Genomic DNA, 27,332 nt, shown 5'->3' with positions numbered 1-27,332 from the left:
TTTAGAGAGCTATCTCCACCTTCTTTAAGGAAATATTCACATTGCCTTTCCATTGGTGGGAATTAACAAAAATAGCTATATATTTTTTAGGCATTTTTAAACATTGAACTCAGTAATTTTGCAGAAATCACTGCATCAAAATTGTAAAGTTGGAGAAAATTCAGCTGCAGCTCTACCACAGTACAGCTTATTTACTTGCATGGTTAAAGGTAAAATGATCTGCTGGATCCTTAAAACTTTTAGACATCCACCATATGTCTTACATCTTTCAAGTTTAGTGCCAGGAGCTACTCACTCTCTATGGGACACGGTGACCGTGTCACACAGAAAGCTGAGGTGCACTACTCATGTTTAACTACATCTTAAAAAACAGTTGTAGTTCACTATATTGTACTGTGCCAGTTACTCTGAAGAGAACTATTTACTTACCAAGATCTCTTGTGCCCGCTGCCCTGTTCATATTAGCTTTTAAACCTTAGTTGCAACCTACCTTTTTCAACCCAGGCTCTAACTGAATTAGTTGTACTTCTAAACACAACATTGTATAAGGGCAGGATGTATTTTTTTTACTAAGCTATGAGAACATACTGTGCAGACTCCACAACATGTAATCAGAGTGAATAAGTGCAGACTGTGCTTTATAAATAAACAGTCAAGAGATTTCAAATTCCAACATTACTGATATATGTCAACACGTTTTCAAAAGGTGTTCATTCTAAGTGCTCCCAAAAGTCATTGGAAATTACACCATGTAATAAACTGCATACAATCATCTACCTCCAGGATGAAATAAAAAATCATGCTCTGTAATTTACCAATTCAAGTAATCTCTTACAAAGCATACCTGAAGCTTTTTCTGTAACCAACAATATCTAAGATAACTTACATTTACTCTTACATTCAGAGTGAGCAGACAATTTAACAATATGTGTAGTTACAAACTAGTTTTAAATAAGATGGGTCGTAAACTGGGTTTTGAATGCTAAAGTGAAAGACCTGAGGCTTTAACTGTTTTCCTCATTCACTACAAGTTTTTTTACAAAAATGTGCAAATATAACATCATTCAATCCATCATCTGTGTTTGGTAAGTTAATAGACAAGGTGTCAAATATCTCAGTCTAACATTATATAAATGGTGTCAAGCTATTTTCTTTAACTTTAATTATGCCTTGGAAGTATGCTTAGGAATGCCACAAACCTTTGAATAAAAAAGTGCTTTCTGCTTTTCCTGGATAACCTTCCATTCAGTTTCCATCAATTATGTGATTTTGTATTGGACTGCTGAATCATCTTTATCTATAACTTTGACAATTCTGAAAAACTAGATCTGGTTCCCAAGTGGGTTTCTTTGTTTGAAACTGCAAGGTTTTCATTCTTCTGCTTCCCCCTTGGGATAAATAAAGCATTTTTGTTCATTAATGTGTTCATTCTACAGTCTGTCAGAATGGAACATGTCGTTAAGCTCAGGGATGCTATTTGTTACTTTACTTTTCTTGTGCATTTTTTTTGTGGTGTGTTGACCAAACATGCAGACAGTACTCCAGAAGTAATCTCATTAGTACAATATACAGCTTGAGAAAGAATTCACTGATATACATTAAAAGTTTTTAATATAGAATTGTATTGTACTGAAGCCTCGAATAAAAGGATAAGTGACAGGAGTAGATACCAAGTTCCTTTGCAGCTATGTATTTGAAAAAGTCCAGTTTATTGCATGTGTACACAGTAAATACAATAGTAACTATAATACAATTTGATCGGTGGATAGAAATCGCCTATGAATATACTGGTACGAGTGCCCATGATCCATTACAGTTTGTCAGAAACAAGTAGTCAGAAAAGCTCCTCAATGACTATTGAACCTTGAGACTATATTTCACATGAAGGATAAATCATTCTTATAAACTCATCATACAGTGTAGGAACATGTGACTTGGATTTTGGAGAGTTTTTATGATAAACATAATTAGTATTACAGATATGCCTACCACTCTTTCCTATCTTAATTTTGTAATCAAATGTGTTAAACAAAAATAAATATTTACATCTGACAAAACAGAGAAAGAAGAAAAAATGAAAGCCACCCATTCACTACCAAGCCCACATACAGTATGTAACTCATACAGCTAATGACTTTACTTTTACAAGAAGTCCCACTTTAAGAACTGAACATTTTACAGTCAAGAGGAAACCACTCCGTTTCTCAAACTCATTTATTTAGCTAACTAATATCTTGTCTGTATATTTTTAAAATGTGTTCTTAGTTTGCTCAACATGAGCAAAGATATACCCCCAGATTTCTGTCTTGAAACCACTTCAAGTAGTACAGGAAGTGGCAGAATTCAAACTAACTGAGTATTAAGAGAATATGAGGAGGATGTCGTCGCACTCAGCCTATGGTCTTGAAGGTCACCTAAGGTATAATAGGTTTATTTCTCATTATAAAAGTCACCATTTGACACTGGTCAATGGTATCAAAGGCAGCACTATTTATTTTTATTATCAATACCTCCAAGTAGCGAAAGTCAAGCAGAACCTGACACCTTTTATTGGCTAACTGAAAATATTACAATATGCAAGCTTTTACGGCAACTCAGGCCCCTTCTTCAGGCAAGATGTGTCATTTTGCTTGACTTTTCGCTAAATTCATAATGGCTAACACGGTACAACACCCTAGTACTAAATACCTGCAAGTGTAATAAAATGAAAAAGGATGTGCACCAAAGGCTTAAAGTAAAGTTCTGCCTGCAAGCAATTTATTGTTTATCCATGAGAGTGGGATCAGAAACTTTAAGATAACACAAAATAGCACAACTCCAGCAAAATGACGCGATGATGTAGAACATGAGATTCTTGCAAGACACTCCCTACTTACAACCAAATAAGGGCACGGGCAGCAACACACTCAGTTGTGTTTTGGCTTTGAGCACACACAGATCCAGGGCTCTCAGCGCATATAAAGCATATAAGGACAATATGTTGTAAATGAAACGTAGACAACTAAGCGAAGAAGAAAGCAGCGCAGAGAAAACAGACTCAAAAGCGTTGGAGAAACAAAAAAGAAAAAGAATAATCTAGGTGCAAATTCAGAAAATAAGGAAAGTAATTATCAGCCTGGAACAAGTGGAATTGAAAAAAAAGCACACCCAACCTACAGTAGATGTTGGCACTATAAACATGCAGAGTAGGTTAAAGATTATGAAAGCAGTGGAATTCTAAAGGCTAAAAAAAATAAAACGTTGGCTCGATACAAATGTGAACAAATTTAAAGAATATGAAAGTAGGAAAATTAGAAAGTATAAAAAAAGACAGTAAAGATCGCAGTAGCGCAAACAAACGGAAATTATTACTCGAAAAAGGGAAAATAATCACCACATACCAGGTGTCATAGAAACAAAAGCAGGATAAAGTGAGGTAAGAAATAAAAGACAGAGTAGAAAACAAAGTAAAACATCATAAAAAGGTTAAAAAACAAGGGGGCCAAACACATGCAGAGCAGGTTAGAGATAATGAAATATGTAATTCAAAAGACTCAAAAAAAAACGTAGGCGCGAAACACATGCAGAGCAAGATACAGAATATGAAAGCAGCAAACAACGACAGTGTCAAAACAAAGAAAGTAAACATCACATTAGCGCAAAGAAAGAGAAATATATGGGCATAGGTGATATGTCAGAAGTATGTAAATATTGTAAATATAAGGCTTTGAAGTTTCAGTCAGGAGAATTTCAAAAACGGAATTTACCTCACATGCATTTATTGGTTACTTTGTACAAAAAATTATTAACTGCTGATGATGCAGATCATTTTGTCTGTGCTGAAATTTCAAACAGAGAAACCTATCCTGAATTATGGTACAAAGTCATTAAACACAAGTCTCACTGACCTCAACAAAAAGATTCAGCACATTGGGACTCAAATATTGTTTTTACAGAAGTTCTGAAATAAAAGTGAAACTAATGAAATAGCAACAATTCAAAGAAAAAAAAATCTTAAAAGTGTGTTTCTGGAAAAACAAAAACGGGGGTTGGCGAGCGAAGCCAGCAGGGGGCAAAGCCCTCTAGTTCATAATAAAAAAAAATATGTATTTGTATGCCAGAAGAGGAAATAAGTAAACAGGGAATAAAGAGAAAGTGCAAAGATTTTAGAGTGAAGGCTCACTTCAATAGCATTCACAACAGAGTGACCTTCTAATAAAAAATGACAATGGAGGGCTGAATCTGAGTAACAGAGACTTAGGTCTGGGATCATGTACTGACCAGAATAGTAGAAATTCTGTGTCTGTACATGCCCTGATTTGGCACAGGGACACAATTACAGGATTGAACATAATGATGCAGAGTAAAACTGGTAAAAAGAGGTGTCTGTGCATGACATTTAAACCATTAACCTGTGCTTTAATACTGCTCCATAGGACATGATGGGGCACAAGCAAAGTAGTTTGGGAATGTAGCACACTAGAAATAAAAACTACAGAAGAAGTCATTATAAACTTAATTAAGTTTCCTTTCATCTTTCTACCCACACATAAGATACATGAAAAAACATGAAACAAGAATAAAAATTAAAAAAAAAAAAATGTTCATACTTCTTGTTAACATAAATCATTTCCAGTCTAACATGAAATGTTGACGAGACATTATTAGAGTATCCCATTTAACTTTGAAATGTAGTCACTTTACAGCTTTTGACCATGTATCAAGGAAGTCTTAGCTACTCACTTATGGCCAATATCGGAAGAAGGCACACACTATCAAAGTTGGATTTTAAACCAAATATTTTTTTTTTTTGGTACGCTTTATTAGTCCCCAGAGGGAAATTGTCTATTTGCGTGACCTTTGGAGGTCAGAGTGTGGGGTCGGCCATTGTACAGCACCCTGGGGCAGTTTTAAGGTTAAGAGCATTGCTCAAGATGGGATTTGAACCAGCAACTTTCCATATACTAGTGCAGATCTTTAGCCTCACAGCCACCACTCTGCCTAATATTTAAAACCATTCTGTATTAAACCCAACTCTTTAGCTGTGTTTCATGTAACTCATGATATTAAAATGTTTGGCTGTGTTTCAGGAAATCATAATACCAAAGTGAATAAGGGATTTCTTACTGTGCTTTCCATTTTTTCTTTACAGTACTCCTTCATTCTCTAAACTATATAGCATTTGCTCTCTAAGTATCACCTTCTCAGTCTATTATTACTGGCATATGAAGGTACTGTATACTTACTACAATTTTATGGCTTATTTCTGCAGATTGCATCAGAGAAACATTTTTCCAGGAAATTCAGACCAACTTCTCGAGCTGCAGCAATATAAAGTCCGATAGATCACATACAGCAGATGCTTTTCCAACTGGTGTGGTAGGATTTATTGAAGAATGAGTATAAGCTTGGACATTAATGTAAATTCACATTAGGGGAGTAAGAGAGCTGCTGAGGATCAGTCTGTTATAGAAAATAAATGAGGGAGGGAAATCTCACCAAAGCCACTTAGTGAACCTCTACTGTTAGGTCTGGATGTTTGAATAATGGTTTTGAACTGGCTAGGCACTATCCATCTGGACATGGTAGTGAGTGAGGCAATGAAGATTAAGCATCCACTAAAACAGAACTGTGTCTCTTCTACTGTAACCACAGTGGCAACAATGACCTGTAAATCAGCTAGGGTAATGTTTGTGACAAGTGTATAGACAGATGGCAGCTCTTTAATATAATTAATTTTAATATGTTTTTAATCTCATGTTAAGGCTATGTCACATTTGACAACTTTTCCAGTGATTTTCAGTCTTAGCATTCATTTACATAATCTTAGTGAGTCGGAGGCAATTAGTGGCATGCTCCCATGAATATAGTCCTGTAATGTGACATACCCAGTAACTCATTCCAACTAGTCTGTGACTCATTCAAACAGACTTAATTTTTTCTTTAGTCATGGGGTGTCTACATGAGGATTGACAACTGAAGAATGCTCATTGGGAATTATGATACATGTAATGCAGTGATGAGGAATAAGGAACGTGGATATTTTAATTCTCACAAACAGAACTGAAACTCATCTTGTCTGATGTCCCATGTTTTATGTACCACAACAGAATGGGATACAACTCACTGTCTGAACTCACTGTACTGGCTCTGTCAGGCAGCATTTTACTGATGGTCACAAAATGGGGTGAGCACAACTGTGCTGGAAGGTCAGCCCACAGTTGGTAAATGAAACATGCCAAACAATCTTCAGTCACGTAAACTGACATGGTATAGCAATTAAATCAGCAACTGCAGTTGGCAAATCTGACATAGTCTGAGCGGCTTATCTAATTACACAATTGTTTTAACACCTATAAGTTTAAAGACACACTGTGCACTAAAGCACCCTAAGCAATTGATTTTAGCTTGCTCCTAGTGCCAACTAACAGGCCTAAATGACCAATTCAAAGAGACTCTGGACTTGCAAGAACAAGAGTCAGCAATGCTAGCCAGCACTGGTAACTTTATCACTTGAAATAACTTGAATGATTTCACTGTGCTGCTGACATCAGAAAGGGTAGCACTACAGCCAGGCAGCTTAAGGAATGAGAAATGCAATTTCTTCAAAGCCCATTATCATTTCTCCACCCAAAATCCAAAAGGACATGCTTGACAGGAAAAGCAACTACAGTTGTGTGATCCAGTTAATTTACTCATTGTTTAATAGCATCACAATGGCGCATGCTGAGACACTACATCCCAAAAAGCATGCTTGCTAAGACAATTTATGCCTTAATGATGAAAATCATTGTTAACCAACAATATGAAGGCGTTGTGAGACAGTCTTAAGGTCTATTAACATTTGATGAAAGATAAACCTCATAAAAAAGAAAAGCAACAACTATTATAAAATTACAAAAAAAAAAACGACTTCAAGTCTCAGATACAAACTATCACCATCTACCCTAGGTCTAGTGCAAGAGCAGGGCTATAGTAATGGTCTTCTGGACCCAAGAACTGACCACTGACACAAACATGGTGCAGAAATTTCTAATAAATGTGTCTTTTTTAATTTTGCAGTATTCTGTACATATCACAATAGTATTTATACTTCTGCTACTTTAAAACAAAAAAAAAATATCCAAATCAAATGGCCAATAACATAAATAATGTGATCATCCAGAACAGCAGCACTAACAATCACTGTCTTGCAGAATGGACAATTCTCACATTCTCACTTGGGGTCAATATGCCTTCTTTAGAAGCAGGCTAGCAGAAACCCAACAGAATGACCCAAGCTGTTTGATCTTTTACATATGTAGTGGCCCACAGCTAAAAGTAATGAGGCAATAAAAACTCTTTCATAGAATTTGCCTAAAAGCTAGCTGCTCCTTAGAATGATGCTTGTCATAATAAACAGTTGCTAGAGAGGTAAACTGGACTGGTCTGTGGCTCTGCTTAGACACTCTGCCATACATAATTACTTGCTGATGCACTGTGATTGCATGCCATTACAAACATACATGCATGCTGGCTCCTGTTTTCCTAATCTCAGTCTAGGCATGCATATAATCTTTCTTTCTCCATAGTACAGTGCAGGGTGGGAGAATTGTTAAGGTTGGAGATAAAGAGTGCTTAACACTTTAAATCTTAAAGCATTAGGTTGGTATGATGCCACAAAGATCAGAGTAAATCACAATTTTGTTTTTGACAAATGTCTGTTCATTAAGAGTTTCTAACAGAATAAATTTAGCCCCAGTCAAACCAAAAGTATCTTCAGTTGAAGCTAGCTGGAGAGATAGTAAAGGCTTGACTTGGTAAAGCTGCACTATCCAAGCTCTGCTACAACATTACTTCCATATCACTCTACAAACAAGTCCGTGTTTCAATTTTATATAAATTATAAGACTTTTAAACACTCCAGTGTCAGTTACCAAATTAAGTCAACTTCAAAGAAAACCAAGCCAACCCTAAAAGATATTTTACACATGAAAATTCCCCTCACTGGCCTTAAGTGCATAAGCTTACAGGGCTACTTTATAAATAAGCAGGGATGGAAAACTGCAAACTTTTTAGACAAGAAACTAACCTTTACTGAAGGCAGTATACTTCAAGTTGCAGTCGGAGACGAGAGTGCAGTGTTTCTGCTACACACTAGCTCCGATCATTGCACTGAAGGCTATAATCCAGCAGCCTAGAGATCAAGTTACGGAGCAGATAAATATAGTGGCTCTCACTGACCTCAGCAGGTCACTCAGCCCTTAGTGATACTGAAGAGCTGATCTGTCTTAAAGGGCTAGTGTCTAGACCACACTAGCAACTTCTTACCATAGTAGAGTAAGAGTGGTCAAGATCTCAGTTGTATAAAAGACACTATAAACAGTCTATCTTCTCAATGCTTAGGTACCAGTTTACTGATAAGGTGTAGTAAACCTGAGTTTGTGATGTAGCTAGGGTTGCTTCCCTTAGATGTTCACCAATACATATGAATAAATTATAAACTCACAGCAACATTCAGTGTTTTAAAAGCATGGAGTGGATCATTCAAAAACTCAAATATCTTCTGATAAAGTTCCTCATAGACATACTGGTCGAGACTCATGCAGACAAAAATATGGTAATTGAGTCTGCAACACTCCACAGTACATGCTTTTTTTTTTTAAAACAAAACCTATTTAAAACCTATTCAACAAAACATATTCACAGGCAAGTTCATATAATCTCCAAAACCCACTCATCCATATCTGCTCAAAAGCATGTTACAGTCTCTTGAGACAAATCCACTGTGAGACATGCTGATTGGGTCACATGCATAATCCCTAGGATGCTAATTCTATCCCAGAGAAATGCTGGTCACTTCTATTATATACTCACTGATTTGTTTTGCTGGTTTTGATCACATCTACAGTGGTGTGAAAAACTATTTGCCCCCTTCCTGATTTCTTATTCTTTTGCATGTTTGTCACACAAAATGTTTCTGATCATCAAACACATTTAACCATTAGTCAAATATAACACAAGTAAACACAAAATGCAGTTTTTAAATGATGGTTTTTATTATTTAGGGAGAAAAAAATCCAAACCTACATGGCCCTGTGTGAAAAGGTAATTGCCCCCTTGTTAAAAAATAACCTAACTGTGGTGTATCACACCTGAGTTCAATTTCTATAGCCACCCCCAGGCCTGATTACTGCCACACCTGTTTCAATCAAGAAATCACTTAAATAGGAGCTGCCTGACACAGAGAAGTAGACCAAAAGCACCTCAAAAGCTAGACATCATGCCAAGATCCAAAGAAATTCAGGAACAAAAGAGAACCAGTAATCAGGCCTGGGGGTGGCTACGGAAATTGAACTCAGGTGTGATACACCACAGTTAGGTTATTTTTAACAAGGGGCAATTACTTTTCACACAGGGCCATGTAGGTTTGGATTTTTTCTCCCTAAATAGTAAAACCATCATTTAAAAACTGCATTTTGTGTTTACTTGTGTTATATTTGACTAATGGTTAAATGTGTTTGATGATCGGAAACATTTTGTGTGACAAACATGCAAAAGAATAAGAAATCAGGAAGGGGGCAAATAGTTTTTCACACCACTGTAGGTATTAATCAGATCGCTTACCTTCATGAATACCCTGATGCAGTCTCACATCAACTCATGGGATTGCTTACTGGTTTTCATGCACCATCCAAGAATAACTAATTAAATTAGTTTTTAAACATATTCACAGGCATGCATACTAGGTGCTTACTCACTTACAAACACTGATGAAGTCTTATACACACTCTTAAGCATGCTTTTTGGACTGACAAACTCTTCTAATAAGATATCACTCATATTGACACATCCACATAGACATTGACTAGGTCATACACCCTTTCATTGCATACTGGTCATAGCCATGCTCAGTGACTCAGACAGAATCAGGTCTCACACACATTGCAGATACGCTCTGTGGCATACATCAAAAATTAACTAATGAAGTCTCTCACACACCTACAAGTATGTTCAGTGTTGTTAACACACTCTCACAAGTCTTTTCACGCCCCCTCATACTCAGGCATGTTGGTTGGGCTACACACAGAATTGTAGGCGTGCTCAATGGATTTCACACAAATGTAGAAATGTGCAGGTCAGGTCTCACACATAACCATAGGGATACTCACTGGGTCTTGGACAAACTTAGAGTCACACAAAAAAAAGTCTCTCTCCAATTCATGCTTGTTCATCAGGCCTCACACACAATTTCATCTGTGCTCACTGGGTCACATTCAGTCAGAAATTCGCTGACTAAGTATCCCACACACATTTTACACATAATGATCAGGTCTTACACTAGTATCTTCTCTGGTTTTTTAGACATACACCGAATGGTTTCTCAAACCTCCTTAAACACTGGCATACGTATTATTTTTCTCACACATCTGCAGTCATGTTCGTTGTGTCTTTCACACACACTGATAAATTGATCAGGTCTCACAAACAATTGCAAGCAGACTAACCAGGTCTCATGAGCACTCTGATATACTGATCAGGCATCATGGAAACAAGGATCAGATTTCTCTTAATACATTCATCCTTTAAATTGATTTACGGATTTGTTCCCAGGGTCTCAAATGTAAACTGACCAGTTGTTAATCAGTTTTAGCAGTCATAATGATCAGATCTCACATACCAGTATAGGCATATTAAAGGGATATCACACACTCATATACTCTCATACGATGCTGATCAGGTTTCTGCTTTTGTCACACTGTCGGGCTTGCTATGAATCACACTTATCACTGGTTAAAAAAAAGTTAGCCCACAGCCCCAGTTCCCCGGGTTTATTTGATTTTTTTCTCTATTTAACCGTTTCTTTTACCCACTTTATTCGGGTCAGCCTGTGCTCTCCACTGCCTTGTGCTGCCTCCTAAACTGAGTAACTGGGAATCGGGGCACGTTGGAAATATCTTATGACACGCAGTGTGCCCTGCAGGGCTCCCTTCAGCACTCTGCGACTCACCTGTCACATGTGCAGGTGGCTTTCTACAGTCATTCGTGCGCAAGCAGCAGGCTTTATTCCTGCCCCTATTACGCAACAGCGGCGCTGCTAGCCCGATTTCGGACGCATAGACAGCAAAGCCGATGGACTAACATGGGGCAGCTGAGCAAACCTCAAGGATTAAGGATAATCAGCGGCGTCGCAGAGGTCGTTCTGGTCTGTATTGCCGGAGATCAGGACACAAGTCAAGACTACATTGGCGAGCAGCAACCCGTAGACACTGTGGGACAAGCAAGCTGCGGCGTATTCTCTCCCTCACCCGCTCCCTCTCCCGCTCCTGCTCCCTCAGCGACGCTTTTCGCGGGCCAGACGATTCTCTAAAGATTCCAGGACAGCGCCCGCGATTAAGAAGATAAGAGGAAGCCCCAGGTGTCGTATTTACCTGCGAGATGTCGCGCATCTGAATGAACTCGTTCGTAAAAATAATAAATAAATAAAATAAAATTTAAAAAATAAAATAACGGGACACTTTTTCTCTCCGTCCGTGACGTTCCTGCTCGACAGCCGCTTCTGATTGGCCACTCTGCATCAGTCTGACGTAAACCTTAGCTCCTCCTCCCACGCGGTTGCCCGGGTGACTGGAGTAAACACAACTCCATTTCGATTGGTCCCGCCTCCTCCTTCCGCCTCACTCTGCTCGTGCCTAACTTCGAGTAGCAGGTGGCGCCATTTATGGATAGCGCGGCGGAAGGCACGTAAAACGTGGCACGCGCACTGAGCCCGCGCTTTCTGTCTCTTGTGCTTGTCTGGGTCTGTTAGAGACTACCCACTACGATTTTTTTTGATTTGACATTTTAAGAGTTTATGTCCGTAACTTTCCAGCAGACTTAAATTGTGAATCTAATAAGAAATGTAGGTTATTTATAATATGTGTATGTGATCTCTTCCTTCCTTTATGATACCGTTAAACCACAAAGAATAACGCATTTGCCATATAACTGAAAAGGCGGTTTGTTCGAAAGGACCGGTTAAGATGGAAATAGCATGGTCAAATAGTAAGCCAAAGTTCTCAATTTACCAGTCGATCTATGTTCCTACCCTCACCAATGGTGATGAGCTATGGGTTTTGACCGAAACAACGAGATCGCGAATATAAGCGGCTGAAATGAGTTTCCTCCGCAGGGCGTCTGGGCTTTCCCTTAAAGATAGGGTGAGAAGCTCAGTCATCCGGGAGGGGCTCAGAGTAGTGCCGCTGCTTCTCCGCATCGAGAGGAGTCAGATGAGGTAGCTCGGGCATCTGATTAGGATGCCTCCTGGACGCCTCCCTGGTGAGGTGTTCCGGGCACGTCCCACCGGGAGGAGGCCCTGGGGAAGACCCAGGACACGCTGGAAGGACTATGTCTCCCGGCTGGCGTGGGAACGCCTCGGGATTCTCCCGGAAGAGCTGGAAGAAGTGGCCGGGGAGAGGGAAGTCTGGGCCTCTCTGCTCAAGCTGCTGCCCCAGGGACCCGAAAAGGGATTAGCGAAAAAGGATGGATGGATAGCATAGTCAACCTGGTGGTGGCTAATTTTTTTTGCTCGTGTGTTGAAATTGCATGGGCACATTATGTGTATCTAGTCTGTGGAATGTGTTCCTTAGTCTCACTTAAACAACAGAGTGAAACACCATAGAGCTTTATAGTAAAGATAAACAATGGAAAGACTTGCACATTTTAAATATATTGTAAAAGAGATGATTAGTGTATGACTTTTGTATTCATTAAAACACGTTTTTGCATCAGGCTTGTCTTGATATGTGTTTGACCATGCTGGATGTTTTTATATAACCTACATTCCAATATATCATCTCTAAGTGCTTGTGAGATTCCAGAGTTGAACTTAAAGAATATTCCTCCCAAACAATATTTTCTATATGTTACTTACCACATGTTCATGAAGGGCAAGAAAGTTTTTAGTCTAATGTTTTCATGCAGAATGGAGAGAAAACGTTTTATGATATAAGGCAATAGTGACCAGTGTTGTACAAAACCAAACAATGTGAAAAACACTCAAGGACACTCAAGGAAAAAAGAAAAAGAATTCATGTGTCAGCTATCCAGTCGTATGCCCAAAATGTACAAAAATGGATGCTTTAAAATATTGTTAAATATATAACTTCCAGAATTATCAACACATATCATAAACAAGAAACAAAAGCCTCATGGTAATGCCTTTTTGACATATAGATCTTTATTATTTATTATTATTAATACCCAAGGGGAAATTCACATACTCCAGCAGCAGCATACTAATAAAAACAATATTAATTAAAGAGCAAAAAAAAAAAAAGCAGCGCAAGTTAAAAAATGCAGGGTGGAGAGTGTGAGGCAGGTATAACAGTCTATAATCTTGTGTAGTGTTAACGTTATAGTGTGGGGGAGGAACAATCTCCTCAGTCTGTCTGTGGAGCAGGACGGTGACAGCAGTCTGTCGCTGAAGCTGCTCCTCTGTCTGGAGATGATCCTGTTCAGTGGATGCATGGGATTCTTCATGATTGACAGGAGCCTGCTCAGCGCCCATTGCTCTGCCATGGATGTCAAACTGTCCAGCTCCGTGCCTACAATAGAGCCTGCCTTCCTCACCAGTTTTATTTAGCTGCCTCTCCAGCATACCACCGCATAGAAGAAGGTGCTCGCCTCAACCGTCTGATAGAACATCTGCAGCATCTTATTGCAGATGTTGAAGGACGCCAGCCTTCCAAGGAAATATAGTCGGCTGTGTCCTCTCTTGTACAGAGCATCAGTGTTGGCAATCCAGTCCAATTTATTATCCAGCTGCACTCCCAGGCATTTATAGGTCTGTACCCTCTGCACACAGTCACCTCTGATGATCACGAGGTCCATGAAGGTCCTGGGCCTCCTAAAATCCACCGCCAGCTCCTTGATTTTGCTGGTGTTCAGGTGTAAGTGGTTTGAGTCACACCATTTAACAAAGTCCTTGATTAGGTTCCTATACTCCTCCTCCTGCCCACTCTTGATGCAGCCCACGATAGCAGTGTCATCAGCAAACTTTTGCACGTGGCAGGACTCCGAGTTGTATTGGAAGTCCAATGTTTGTTGGCTGAACAGGACCGGAGAAAGTACAGTCCCCTGCGGCGCTCCTGTGCTGCTGACCACAATGTCAGACCTGCAGTTCCCGAGACACACAAACTGAGATCTGTCTGTAAGATAGTCCATGATCCATGCCACCAGGTATGAATCTACTCCCATCTCTGTCAGCTTGTACCTAAGGAGCAGAGGTTGGATAGTGTTGAAGGCGCTAGAGAAGTCCAAAAACATAATTTTGAATTGAAGACAGGATTTTTGACTGATTTATGAGAGGGAGAGGCAGGTCTTCAATTCAAAAAGTGACCCACAAGGCTTTAGTTTTTAATTGAAGATCCACATCTTCCACTCATTCATTGGTCAAAAGTCTTCTCTTAAGTGCAAAAAGTCTGATCTATGTGACTTGCATTTCCTGTTTATGAGGTTTGATGAGTTTGCTGGAAACATTTATTTAACACTTTTTCAGCAAAAAGTGTATGTGATGTGCATGTTGTGAGCAAATGACTTGTTAACTGGCATTATGTGGGTAATGTCAGATTTTTTTTCTTTGTGGATGTTTTTCATATCATTTTCTATTGTATTGCATTGGTCAACATTGGCTTGCATTATTTAATAATCATCAAAACATGAACTTAAATATTTTTCTTTGCCCTCACTACAAAACTCATGTAGTAAGTAGCACATAAAAATAGTCATTTTTGGGTGGGATATTCCTCTAACTCAAAACTGCTTATTTGGAAAGCTTAACCCTGAAAATGTCAACTTTTAACTGTCTATACCATTGTTATGATTGCCATGTACTGTTTTATTAGTTTTATATTGTGAATATATTTGATATTAATTCTTGATAAAATATCTATACTATACTCATAACACCCCCATTATTGTTCACTGCTGCACTTATTGTTGTTTGCATGTTTCTTTTTACCTTTATTGGCATGTCATGTCATTTACTGTTTTTGATTTTTACACTTTTTTATTTTGTACAATACATTTCCATGATGCATGTAATTATTTGTGCTATATGAAATAAAGATTGATTATTTAATTGTTATTTGGACAGATTGGTTATGCATCTTTCCTTACCTATGTTCCCATGCCATGCCAGAAAGCTTCATCACTACTCCATACACATATCTGTCAGACGTGTATTTTCCCTGGCATTGAATAGCATTCACAAGACGCACTGAATGTATAAAAAGGAAGAATATGCATGTGTATGCACAGTTAAAGCTAACTGTATAAACACGCCCACATATTTAGGCCATGAGAACATCTGAGAATATAAAGAGGAGGTGAAAGTGAAAAGGTTGAGAAAATGATACATGCCCATGGAATTGTTTTTATCATTATATGAGCTAGCAGCTAAGGAACTGAGAGCTATGTTTTCTAGGATTTCAGATTGGAGATTCTGATGCTTTAGAAATTCAAATAATATTTGTTATGCTAATAGAGCTCATTGTTTGTGTGTGTGCTAAACCTTTCTTTCTCTGTTATATAGTACCTTTGCATCCAAGAGGAGCCAAAGAGAGCCACTTCATTCAATGGAAAATGATTTATCAGGTAAGAAAAAGACAGAAGAGAGAGTGTGGGAAAAAAGTAAAGGGTGTTCAGTCAAAGAGACTGCAGGTACCTTACATGTGGCACTGAATCAAGTATACAGTACTTGTATTGAGTTAGAAACTTGACATTGCCTATGCTTGCCAGGAATAGAACACACTGTGCCCTCAGCCAAGGAGAAATGGGGGTGTACTTTCTGTAGATGAATCATGGGTGAAGTTTGGGTAGGGACGACTGGCAATCTTCTCTACATAATTAGTTTGGGTCACTGTTCTCTGTTAGATGCTTATGTGAATAACCACTTTATAGAATAATGACATTCAACACTGCACTGAAAATGCATTTATTTTTAAAATTAGAATCTTCTCTTAGTCAAAATTTCAAAAAGAAAAAAAATGGTTTAGTGAAGTATGATATTAAGCAACACAGAATCCACTATTCTACTCTACAGTTTTTAGCAGAGCAACTTCATGCCTTACCATTTTTTTTTTGTCTTTTAATCCGTTTTTGTCAGTTCGTTATTTCTGAGAGTGGAACACTTGACTGCAGCAGTATATATTGTTGAGCAGATAAAATGTCTTTTCACGTCATTCAAAAATATTCTCCAAAGAGTTTAGAATGGTTGCTTCTCCCTTGTTCCCTGCTTGGCATCCTGATTTCTCCCCTGTGGTTGTAAGTTCATTAAAAGCTATATTGAGTCTCAAACACCAGACTCCCTCTTTTTTCAGAGTACCGGATTAATGATTGTCTTGTGAAATTTCAAAGCTAAATCTAGCTGTTCACATTAGAAACCATGGTGAAAACTAATGATCTTCTCCCACATACTGTCAGTTACTAAAGTTACTGCAGATTGTCATGTCTTAAACTGATATACTGCATTAGTTTTTTTGTTAGTATTTTTAAGATATGCTTTATATTTTTTCTTTGGTGTATATCCTACCTTATTTTCAATTTTGAGTTAATTTACTCAGAAATTTCCAGAACAGAAATGTTTGTTGCCTTACTCTCGCAGGAGCAGTGAAAGTAGATGATAAGTGTGTTTTTTATTTTTTTTTTTTCAGCAATGCACAGGGTTTTAAACCTCACTACAGCAATTGACAATGAGCCCGGCAACTAGTATATATTTTTTTTGTTTAATACAAATTTGAATATGTGATGCTTGAAGCATGTGTTTGATGAGTCATGTAATGCAGTTGTTCAACATGGACATTTGCTGCGTTCCATTTACATTGTATGTCAGAGCTGATAATGATGTCACACCTGAATTTACCATGTTCCAGTAAAACATCCATAAAACCAATATAGACGTCTCCAGGAAAACCTTTGTTATGCTTGCTTTTTCAGGATACAGATAATTTACTGAAGAAGTTGATAACAATGCACTACGATGTATTTTGTGCATCTAAACACTGTAGCAACCTGTCCACAGATAGAATTTGGACAGTACTGTGTGTATGGTTGATTTAATCAGACACAAATAGACAGAAGTGCTAATAAACCGTATAATACTACAGCTTTCATTAACTGTTGATGTTTGGTGCAGCCATCTTAGATTTTGAGATCAGGGTTGGTGAGGCTTTTTTGACTGTCTGAGTAGGAAATCCAACTTGGGAGAGCTTTCCAGATGAAATTTCCTACTTAGAACTCTAAAATTCTGACTCCAAAGTTCAAATGGGATGCAGCAATTGACTCATTGTGGATGGTGGTCAGATTAAATTATCCATACCTAGGCTAAACTGCAATTACATAGGGAGAGCAGCAGAAATGTCGGCAGTGTAGTCCAGGTAATTCACTGTTTCTCAGTTGGTTTTGTTTTAATTATATCAGAATATTTTTGGTGTACAATTTCTGAATCTGATGCTGAGAGCAGTTTAAAATGTCATGCTTGAAATAAAGAGAAAGAAAAAATGATGTTACACTGCAAAAGTACATTTTCGCATGAAAAGCAGTCAAAGATTTAAAAATGTGTAATACAACAAATAAAACAAAAATGACAGACTAATTGAAAAATTAACATTTAATCCAAGCTATTTTTTTCTTTTAAATTAACAGTAAAGACATATAAATTAACATTTCCACACAGATCATGCTGCAAGCCAGTACACTACGAACTGTGACCCATCAGTCTCAGGCGTACTCACAGGCAGTCAAGCATTTACACATCCAGAAATCTGGAACCATAAAGCAGTGCAGAAAAAAAATCAGCTTAGCCAAAAGCGCACGTCAAGAACTGCAGCAGTCTCTTGCAGTTAAACGCCCCATGTCCAAATAGTATTCAAATAATTCCAAATATATTTTATATTTGTTTGCTATTATTTTTATCTAAAACTAAAAATTAAAGTTTGGGAAAAAAGTGCTATAAAATCATTCACTTTTCTAAAATAGTTTTTATGTTGACTATTGTCAGAAAGCTGATTTACAAAACCAAGAGGGAAAAAGAGTGAAACAGTACTATGGTTATCTATTAATAACAGAAATAGTAAATGAAGTTAACAAACAAAGAAACAAGGATATACGTCAGGTAGGAATGTAGGTTCATAGATGAAATACATTTTTTTGAAAATACTGTGGTAGTAATAAAAGATTATAGTCAAGATGTTGGGGTTATGGGAGCTTCAGATATGGATTTTCAGAAAGGGGTCACATCAAACCAACTAAGGATTTAGTGAGGCTTTGAAACACAAATTTAATCATCTTCATATGATTTCAGTTGTCACACTGTGGAAAAAATGTTTCATGCTAGGAATAAAACATTGAATTAGGAGCAATCTTGGGAAAACTTAGGAAGGCTCATATTAAATAAACTAAGAAATGCCTAGGCATATGTGTGGATAGGAGTGGGTAGGAGCAAAATAAGATGTAGTGGTCTGGTGTTGGATTTTGATTAGCCTATTCACAACACAAAGAGGCACTACTGTAGTCTTTGAACACTGTGACTTGCTACCTGACTCTTAAATTCAACTTTATTTTTGCTTTATTTAGACTCTTCTGCTTTCTACTTTATTTTTTAGCATTGGAGTTTTCTGTCAAATGTATTCCTTGTAAATGAAAGTGGCGAACTATGGCCAAATTATGAATTATAAAGTGGTCATTTGCTTGGTATAGCTCAGATTTGGTTAGAAATGAAAACTACAATGAACAAAAAGATGTAGGGCTGCTTTAGCTAAAAGCTCACATATAATTTCTTACACAGTCTTGCAATTGGTTTATTGAAAGTTACAAAGGCAACACATTTCTATCCATATAATTTAAATCACTAATTTTAGCATCCATGCTTTATAATTCAATGCAAGATAAAAAAAGTGACTAAGGCAGTTCACTGCTAAATGAATTCCCCCATAGCAAAAGCCTCCAGATTGCTTAGTGACAGTTTGCACACAAAGCAGATGACTCAGAAACCTATTTTTTATGTCTTCTTAAGTGATAACCCACAGACTTTAACACCTGGAGCATGCCAAGCATTTTCTAAATAGTGAAAGCTGCCAAGCCAAGCACAAACCATCTTCTTTTTTTGGCTGTAAGGAAGCACACAGGCAATTATGGCAATTTCAAGAAAATATGGGTATTGGATTTTCAGAACAGCCATTTGCCCATGCAGAGAAAGTCCTTCTGAAATGTTAAAAATCACAAGAGATTTTGGGTGGGTGGTTTGCATCTAACAGTTCATGATTCCAGCCTGCTGCTTTGCTTGCGGGTCTTGCTTCTGTAGGTTTCAGCTGAGTAACAGTAGAAGTGTTGGTTGCTCATGAATCTCTAGGCTCTCCTAGCAGTCTCTCTCTCTCTCTCTCTGTTTCTCACATGCATTTTGATTCTTTCTTTTGCTTGCTCCTGCAGTGTTACAATTTGACAGAATGTGTATGGACTAGCAGCCAGCCTGCAATCTGACTGAAAACCAGCATTAAGGGTACAGACTGTGGCTTGCTGGATGAACTTGAGGCTGTAGAGAAAAAATAAGCAGTCAATTTAGATGCCATGGGCCTTGCATCTATTCTAGTGAAACATGACCATACTGGACAATAGTTTTTCAATGTAAAAGTGAGCCAAATCATAGATGGAAAAGATTACATATCCCGACTGGTAATTCTGTTCAAAGCAGTGTTTTTAATCTGAGAGAATTAGTATATGCATAAATATACTAGTACATTTTTGAGATTTCTGTAACTGTCCTGTCTTATGATATATATCACATTCAATTTGTGAAAAAAAAAACATTCTCAAAACCTGTAAACCATTTTTTAAAATGAAATGATTAGTGTTTCCAGTAAATTGTTCTGTGGTTTAGTAAACTCAAATATTTGTATAGAAGATTATCACTGAAATGTAATGTAAACATAATCAAAGTGGATGAGAAAATCTAAAAAGTGGTTAACAGCCTACAAAGATGCACTCCTTTATGCATGCTGTGAATTACCAAAACAGTGGAATATTTATTAACTCCAATATTCCCATTAGTAAAACCAAAAAATGGATGCTTTTTAACTATCAGTGTTATACAAGAACAATCTGATACAAAGGCTGTTTGTAAAGGCATAATTTTTGAATTTTTAATCTCATTTGCTCATATGGAAATGCGGATTTAGCCTGGTTTATGATTAGCAACCTGAACATTTACACACCCCAGGTAAAAGAAAAGGAAATATTTTTTCTTATTTTCAGAATGTTGTACATTTCTGGCTAGACCATCTATGATGGAACCATTAGCTGATATGTTACATTCTTTTAGCTCAACCTTTGTGCCGGATCCAGCATCACTGCAGAGTATTCATGCTAAGAGCTCTGCCATGATGTGATGCTTTTCTCATTGAAGAATTCATACAAATTGATTCTTTGGACCCAAATATCAGATATGGAATCACTCACCAGCACTAGAAATAATCATTGTCTTCACAAGTGCTGTTAATATTAAGGCATTGTGGAAAGCCAACAATATACAGAGTGGCTTACCTCGACAGCTTCTGCCATCTCTTTGTAGCATCCCTGTGACACAGCTGCAAAGAGGCCCTGAAAACATGCTTGTACAAATCTGTTCACAACCGCCATTGTTCTCTTCACACCAGTCAGACTCTGAGTAGCCAAGAGTAGAATAATCAAAAATAAGAAATACAATATGATGGTATGTACGGTCATGAAGTCTTGTTTAAAACTTGTTTAAACCAGAATACAAGTTAATTTACTATATACTAACTAACAATCATTAATTTACATAAAACCTTTTGATAGCGAGCTCAGTCCTTAGTTGGTTTACAAGTACAGAGTTATAATACGTTTGCATATATTTTTATCAATGAGACTCAGGCTGGTCCTATAATAAAATGGATGCAGAGATTAAATTGACACTTCTTAGCTTTGAAGTTCATTCCCTAAGTTAGCAAGTCAAACTACATGGGTCAAACTAAAAATGTTAAGTACAGCAATTGACTCTTTTGTATCACTCTCTGGAAGAAGCTGAATATCACTGATAGCAAAACAGAATTTGTATTAGGAGTAGTTTAGCATAAAAATCTAAAACAGTCTGTTTGCACATCCTAAACAAAAAGATTTCTATGACTAATTTAAAAGCTCTCCCCAGTATCTGAATGACCATTTTCACCAATGCATTGTCACTCCCTACATGATCAGACATCTCTATGTGACAAAAATCTATGGCAATCAATAAATAATGTTTCAAATGTGGCTACACTGTTTTGGCAGGGTTTAAAAAAGCATTCCAAAACCTTGATATACAGTATATTGTCCAAGGTTGGTTTCTGCCTTGAGCCTGATGCTGCCAGGGCATGTTCCAGCTCTAGTTGTGACCCCATAATTAAAAAGCAGATTAAAAGATGGATGGATACAATAGTAATGAATAGGGGTTTTCTGCATCCTTGGATACAAGCATTATTTGGGGTTTTGGATCAAAATGAATCAATTTCTCTGTTTATTTTTTATGGAATATTGTTTTGATAATATAAGTATTTCTTATCATTATCTTTTCGGCATTTTTGTTTATTTAACTATTGCAAATCTTTTTAGGGAGTCAATGTATTTGTTGCTTCCTTTGACAACAAGACTTGGCGTTGGTAGTTTGGTTCTCTTTATTTATTGACCCAGACCCTAGCTAATTATTTGACAAAGGAGATTTCCTCTTCTCATCTTGGGGCTTATATTTAGTTTACATTTTTATTGTCTTTTCACATATTTGGACTACACTGTGTGCACAATTATTAGGCAAGTGAGTATTTTGACCATATCATCATTTTTATGCGTATATTCCAACTCCAAGCTGTATTAACTTGAATGCTTATTGGATTTAAGCACATCAGGTGATGTGTATTTGTGTAATGAGGGAGGGTGTGGCCTAAGGAGATCAACACCCTATATCAAGGTGTGCAGAATTATTAGGCAGCTAGTTTTCTTCGGGCAAAACGGGCCAAAAAAGAGATTTAACTGACTCTGAAAAGTCAAAAATTGTAAAAAGTCTTTCAGAGGGATGCAGCACTTTTGGAATTGCTAAGATATTGGTGTGTGATCACAGAACCATCAAACATTTTGTTGCAAATAGTCAACAGGGTCGCAAGAAACGTGTTGAGAACAAAAGATGCAAATTAGCTGCCAAAGATTTGAGAAGAATCAAACGTGAAGCTACCAGGAACCCATTATCCTCCAGTACTTTCATATTCCAGAGCTGCAACCTACCTGGAGTTCCCAGAAGTACAAGGTGTTCAGTGCTCAAGGACATGGCCAAGGTAAGGAGGGCTGAAACCCAACCACCACTGAACAAGAAACATAAGTTGAAACGTCAAAACTGGGCCAAGAAATATCTGAAGACAGATTTTTTTCAAAGGTTTTATGGACCGATGAGGTGAGAGTGACTCTTGATGGACCAGATGGATGGACCTGTGGATCAGTAATGGGCACAGAGCTCCACTCCAACATGGAGTTGGGGTACTGGTATTAGCTGGTATTTTTAAAGATGAGCTAGTTGGACCTTTTTGCATTGAAGATGAACTCAAAATCAACTCCCAAACCTACTGCCAGTTTTTCGAAGACACTTTCTTCAAACAGTGATACAGGAAAAAGACCGTGATTTTTATGCAGGCCAATGCTCCATCACTTGCATCGAAGTTCTCCACTGCGTGGCCAGCCAGTAAAGGCCTTAAAGATGAAGGAATAATGACATGGCCCCCTTCCTCATCTGACCTAAACCCTATCGAGAACTTGTGGGCACTTCTTAAACGCTAGATTTACGAGGGAGAAAAACAATACACCTCTGTGAAGAGTGTCTGGGAGGCTGTAGTCACTGCTCCACAAAAAGCTAATCGTCAACAGATCAAGAAACTGACAGACTACATGAATGGAAAGGCTTATGACTGTTATTGGAAAGAAGGGTGGCTATATTGGTCATTGATTGATTGATTTATTTTTTTTGAAATGTCAGAGATGTTTATTTGTAAATTTTGAGGTGTTTGTTTATTATTCTCACTATAACAGATGAAAATAAACAAGTGAGATGGGAAAATTTTCATTTTTCCTTTAGTTGCATAATAAATCTGCACACTAATAGTTGCCTAATAATTGTGCACATATGTATTCCCCTGATGATGTTCACACTCACATTTCCGTTGTGAAACATTCAGGTTTCAGGTTTATTAACATTTTGGATTGACTGATAGCACTGTGTTTGTTCCATATTAAAATTAATCCTCAAAAATACAACTTGCCTAATAATTGTGCACACAGTGTATTTACGTTTCTTTTTATGTATAGATTTTATTGTTTCCTGGCAATGTCAATTTGTGTTTTTCATGGTTGCCACTATTGTGTGTGTGTATGTCTATATATATATATCTATATAATATATATATATATTATATAATTATATAAGGGTGGCACGGTGGCGCAGTGGTAGCGTTGCTGCCTCGCAGTTAGGAGACCCAGGTTCGCTTCCCGGGTCCTCCCTGCGTGGAGTTTGCATTTTCTCCCCGTGTCTGCGTGGGTTTCCTCCGGGCGCTCCGGTTTCCTCCCACAATCCAAAGACAAGCAGGTTAGGTGATGGGCGATTCTAAATTGGCCCTAGTGTGTGCTTGGTGTGTGGGTGTGTTTGTGTGTGTCCTGCAGTGGGTTGGCACCATGCCCAGGATTGGTTCCTGCCTTGTGCCCTGTGTTGGCTGGGATTGGCTCCAGCAGACCCCCGTGACCCTGTATTCGGATTCAGTGGGTTGGAAAATGGATGGATGGATATATATATATATATATATATATATATATATATATATATACTAGGGTGCTTTGCCCCCTACTTGCTTCGCTAGTCCACCCCCTCAACCAAAACCCTCCCCGGGTGTGCATCTCTGCTGCTCACGTTGTGAAGGTGGGGGAGGGGCTGAACGCATGCTAAGGTGATGCGGACAGATCATCTGCTGCTACCGTGCTGCGTGTTCTGCTTATTGCACTGCGCGTCAATCATTTAAATGCCTGTACAGAACTGTTACTGCCGTGTTGCGTGATTTACATGTCGTGCTGCGCGACGATCAATTAAAAGCTTGTACAGCAGCTGTCCTTTTGTCTCACTTCCTTGTGTCACGGGATGTTAAAGTGTCTCTGTGAAATTGTAAGTAGGGCGTGACATGAAAGCAGTCTTGTGGGACTTCAAAGTGTCTCTCCGAGATGATCACATCTTGACCCAAGATTTTTTTACATAATAGATATATATATATATCTCTATCTCTCTCTCTCTATATATATATATATATAATATCTCTCTATATATATGTGTGTATATATATATATTTATATATATATATATATACAGATATAAAATGTATTGTATATATATATATATATAATATAATATAATGTATTCTACAGTATATTGTATATATAGATGCACTCCCTGTTTCAGGCTGCATGCCATAGAAAATAGGCAATGCCTTATATCATCAAGTATAAGACAGTGGTACACAGCTTCTATAATAATAATAATAATATAATAATAATAATATATCTCTAGGTACTTTACATTAAAAAATATAAATCACTAATAAAAAAAATATAAAACACTAAAATAATAATCAAATGAGAACTGTATGATAAAATTCAGAAAATAAAATAAATATACAAATTACCATAGTAAACCATTTAAAACAGAGACTGTGAGGCCCAAATAGACTGTGGCAGTTCGTTCCACAGTCATGTGCCAATGTAGCAAAAGGATTTGTCACCCATTGTAGATAGCCTTGTCTGCAGGACAACCAACCAATGCAGATTAGAGAGAGATAACAGAAGTGGGTGGTGTAACTAAGTCCCAAAGATATGTTGGTGCAATATCTGTTAGACACTTGTATACAAGGAGCAAAATCTTACTGTATATTCGATCCACTTCTGAAATGGCAACTAATGTAATGATAAAACAACAGGGGTTATAAGGGAATATTTTTGTCATTTAGAAAATACAATCCTGGATGCTTTTTTGGAGAGGTCCAGAAATAGATCTGGATGTCATTGGCAAAACAATAAAAAGACACATTGTACTGACATAAAATTTTATGTAAATCAATAAAAGAATTGGACACAGTACTGTGTCCTGAAGAATACCTGAAGAGACAAAATAACCAGTTGATTGATATTTTCCAAAGGCAATATATTCTTTTCTTCTTTGCTGTTCGTAACATAGGAGGTGAACCATTCCAACACAATACCAGAGATTTAATGCATTCTCAGTACTGTGGGCAGCTCAAAAATCAGACTGAAGGACCTCAAATAAATTGTTTTGAGTCAAGGTGAGACTTCATTTGCAAGGCAATATTGCCAAAGCTTTCAGATTCTTAAGTAAAAAGAAATGTTGTGTGGAGAGTTAGTTATGGGCAATTAATACAAGCTTGTGTGAGGAAATTGAGAAATTGACAGTGTTATTTTAACTGTTTCTGGTTTGTTGTTTCTGTTAGTCTCTTTTGGTATTCTGACCTTGACCTGCTCTAAGAACTTTTTTTGTCAATGCTTCAGTTGGTCTACAGTTTCATCGCTTAGTCATTTACCTTCCGTTCTAATCCTCTAGAGATCTTTTATTTTTTTATTTTTTTGTAAAAAAATGTCCGTAACAGGTTTATTCTGCATGTCTAAAATAAAACACCATTAAATTAGCTTTTTAAAAGTGTTGCTGTAGCAACTCTCAGCTTTTAACACATAATTATTAGACAAACTTTTTTTTAATGATATTTCTTCACCTAATGCAGTTCTTATGAAATCACAATTCAAATGTGGTTGGGTAAACTAAATAGAAATGTAGCAATATACAGTAGATCTTGTTTATAGCTTAAGACAATGAACATGTATACAACATTTCTTTCTGAGGCAGGTGAAAGAATGTCAATGATTCACACTTCAATGGTCTATGTACATTCAATTATCAGAGAGTTATATATATGGTATATTGTGAAAAGGTTATTCAGTGTAGAAATCAAAGTACCCACACTTTTGCACTTCCACTGGGAGTGCATTCCCACAACCACATCAACCCTCAACTGATTTAACAATACTGGGGTGCTGTCTGATATAATATCATCTTCAAAATTCTGTTTCTAACTTAAAAAAAAACATGCATTCAAACATATTGTAAAATTTTTACTTCCCAAAATCTATGCAATGTGTATCTAACCTTATGAACTTGTTAATACAAGGATTCAAATGGAAGTCTTGTCACAATAGGTTTGCCTGTGAGACTTCATTGATCATAATGTTCAGATTTTGACTGAAATAAACCTTTTGTATTTTGTCTTTCTGTTATAACTGTATAACTAATACTGACCTTACAGTTCTGTCAGGTTTTCAGTGTTTTATATTTAGACTTGATGTTGTGAAATTTGCAGGCTCTTTCCAAAATTCAGAACATCTCTATAGTTAATCTTTAGTTTGGGTTATCTAGTGTTATTCTGTTAAACACTCTGTGACAGTGCTCATTTTTAAAAGTGCTAGAGTATATACAATAAACATCACCTATAGTATGATTAATTACTCTGATGCTTACACCTCCATCGTTGAGTAAATGCTCTTTGTAACCACCAGAGGGGAGACTTTCCCTTCTTTGACATTCAGTGAGTCACCTAAGGCTACTATGGTATATTTTACCACCAGGAATTAGCCTTACTGTATATGCAGTTATTTTGGAGAACAAATTTAGTCACACACATTCATCCTGAAAGCTAAACAGATAACCTCTACAAAAGCAAAAGCATACTGATATAGGAAACATGAACTAGAAATGTAGAAAAGTAAGATCCAGCTAAGAAGGACTCAGTATGAATAGGTACTTTGTTGAGAAACATGTACAAACCACACACAGAAAATAAATAATAATTGGGGGAGGTGGAATTTGAATGACTCTACTTTTAACATCCATGAGACTTCCTGCCTGTGTGTGGGTATGCAAATCCAGGTGCCTTTTGTTTGTCAATACTTTGAGAAATAATATATTTCCATTCTTGAATGGAGGTTCTAGAACTTCTTCTTTCTTGTTCAGGGTTGCAAGCAACTTGAGGTCAAGGTAGTAAATAAACGTATGTACTCAACATTAGTTTATCACAGGACACATGCATATGCATAGTGTAGGAGAAGGGGAACATATTCCATTAATATCAGTTATTATTCAGTGACCCTAACCAAATTTGACAATTATTTGGGCTAGTATGCGTCTTACTGACCATTCCTGTTACTAGGATTTATAAAATCATAGTCCATTGTGTTCCAAAGGGTTGTTATAAAAAGTA

General features: G+C 37.3%; 2 protein-coding genes across 5 annotated transcripts in view; both read right to left on the bottom strand.

Annotated features, from left to right (window-relative positions):
* Window positions 1-11,517, bottom strand: part of LOC120535973 (ubiquitin carboxyl-terminal hydrolase 2-like) — a 72,956-nt gene extending 61,439 nt beyond the window's left edge. Inside the window, exon 1 of one of the 4 annotated variants that reach the window (XM_039764221.1) lies at window positions 11,391-11,517. The gene's annotated coding sequence lies outside the window, so the exon portion shown is untranslated. Of the gene's footprint in view, window positions 1-1,199; window positions 1,289-8,050; window positions 8,151-11,390 lie in introns of those variants that run through there. The other 3 variants (XM_039764220.1, XM_039764223.1, XM_039764222.1) reach the window with 3 other exon arrangements.
* A 6,314-nt stretch (window positions 11,518-17,831) lies between these two features.
* Window positions 17,832-27,332, bottom strand: part of tecta (tectorin alpha) — an 82,502-nt gene continuing 73,001 nt past the window's right edge. Inside the window, exons 31-32 of the mRNA XM_039762433.1 lie at window positions 20,536-20,655; window positions 17,832-19,528 (exon numbers count right to left, since the gene is read on the bottom strand). Of these exons, the coding sequence (XP_039618367.1) occupies window positions 19,428-19,528; window positions 20,536-20,655 (221 nt within the window). The 3' untranslated portion in view covers window positions 17,832-19,427. The remainder of the gene's footprint in view (window positions 19,529-20,535; window positions 20,656-27,332) is intronic.

The sequence above is a fragment of the Polypterus senegalus genome, chromosome 9, assembly GCF_016835505.1.
Source record: "Polypterus senegalus isolate Bchr_013 chromosome 9, ASM1683550v1, whole genome shotgun sequence".
Lineage (NCBI taxonomy): Eukaryota > Metazoa > Chordata > Cladistia > Polypteriformes > Polypteridae > Polypterus > Polypterus senegalus.
This window is presented reverse-complemented; position numbering and strand designations above follow the sequence as displayed.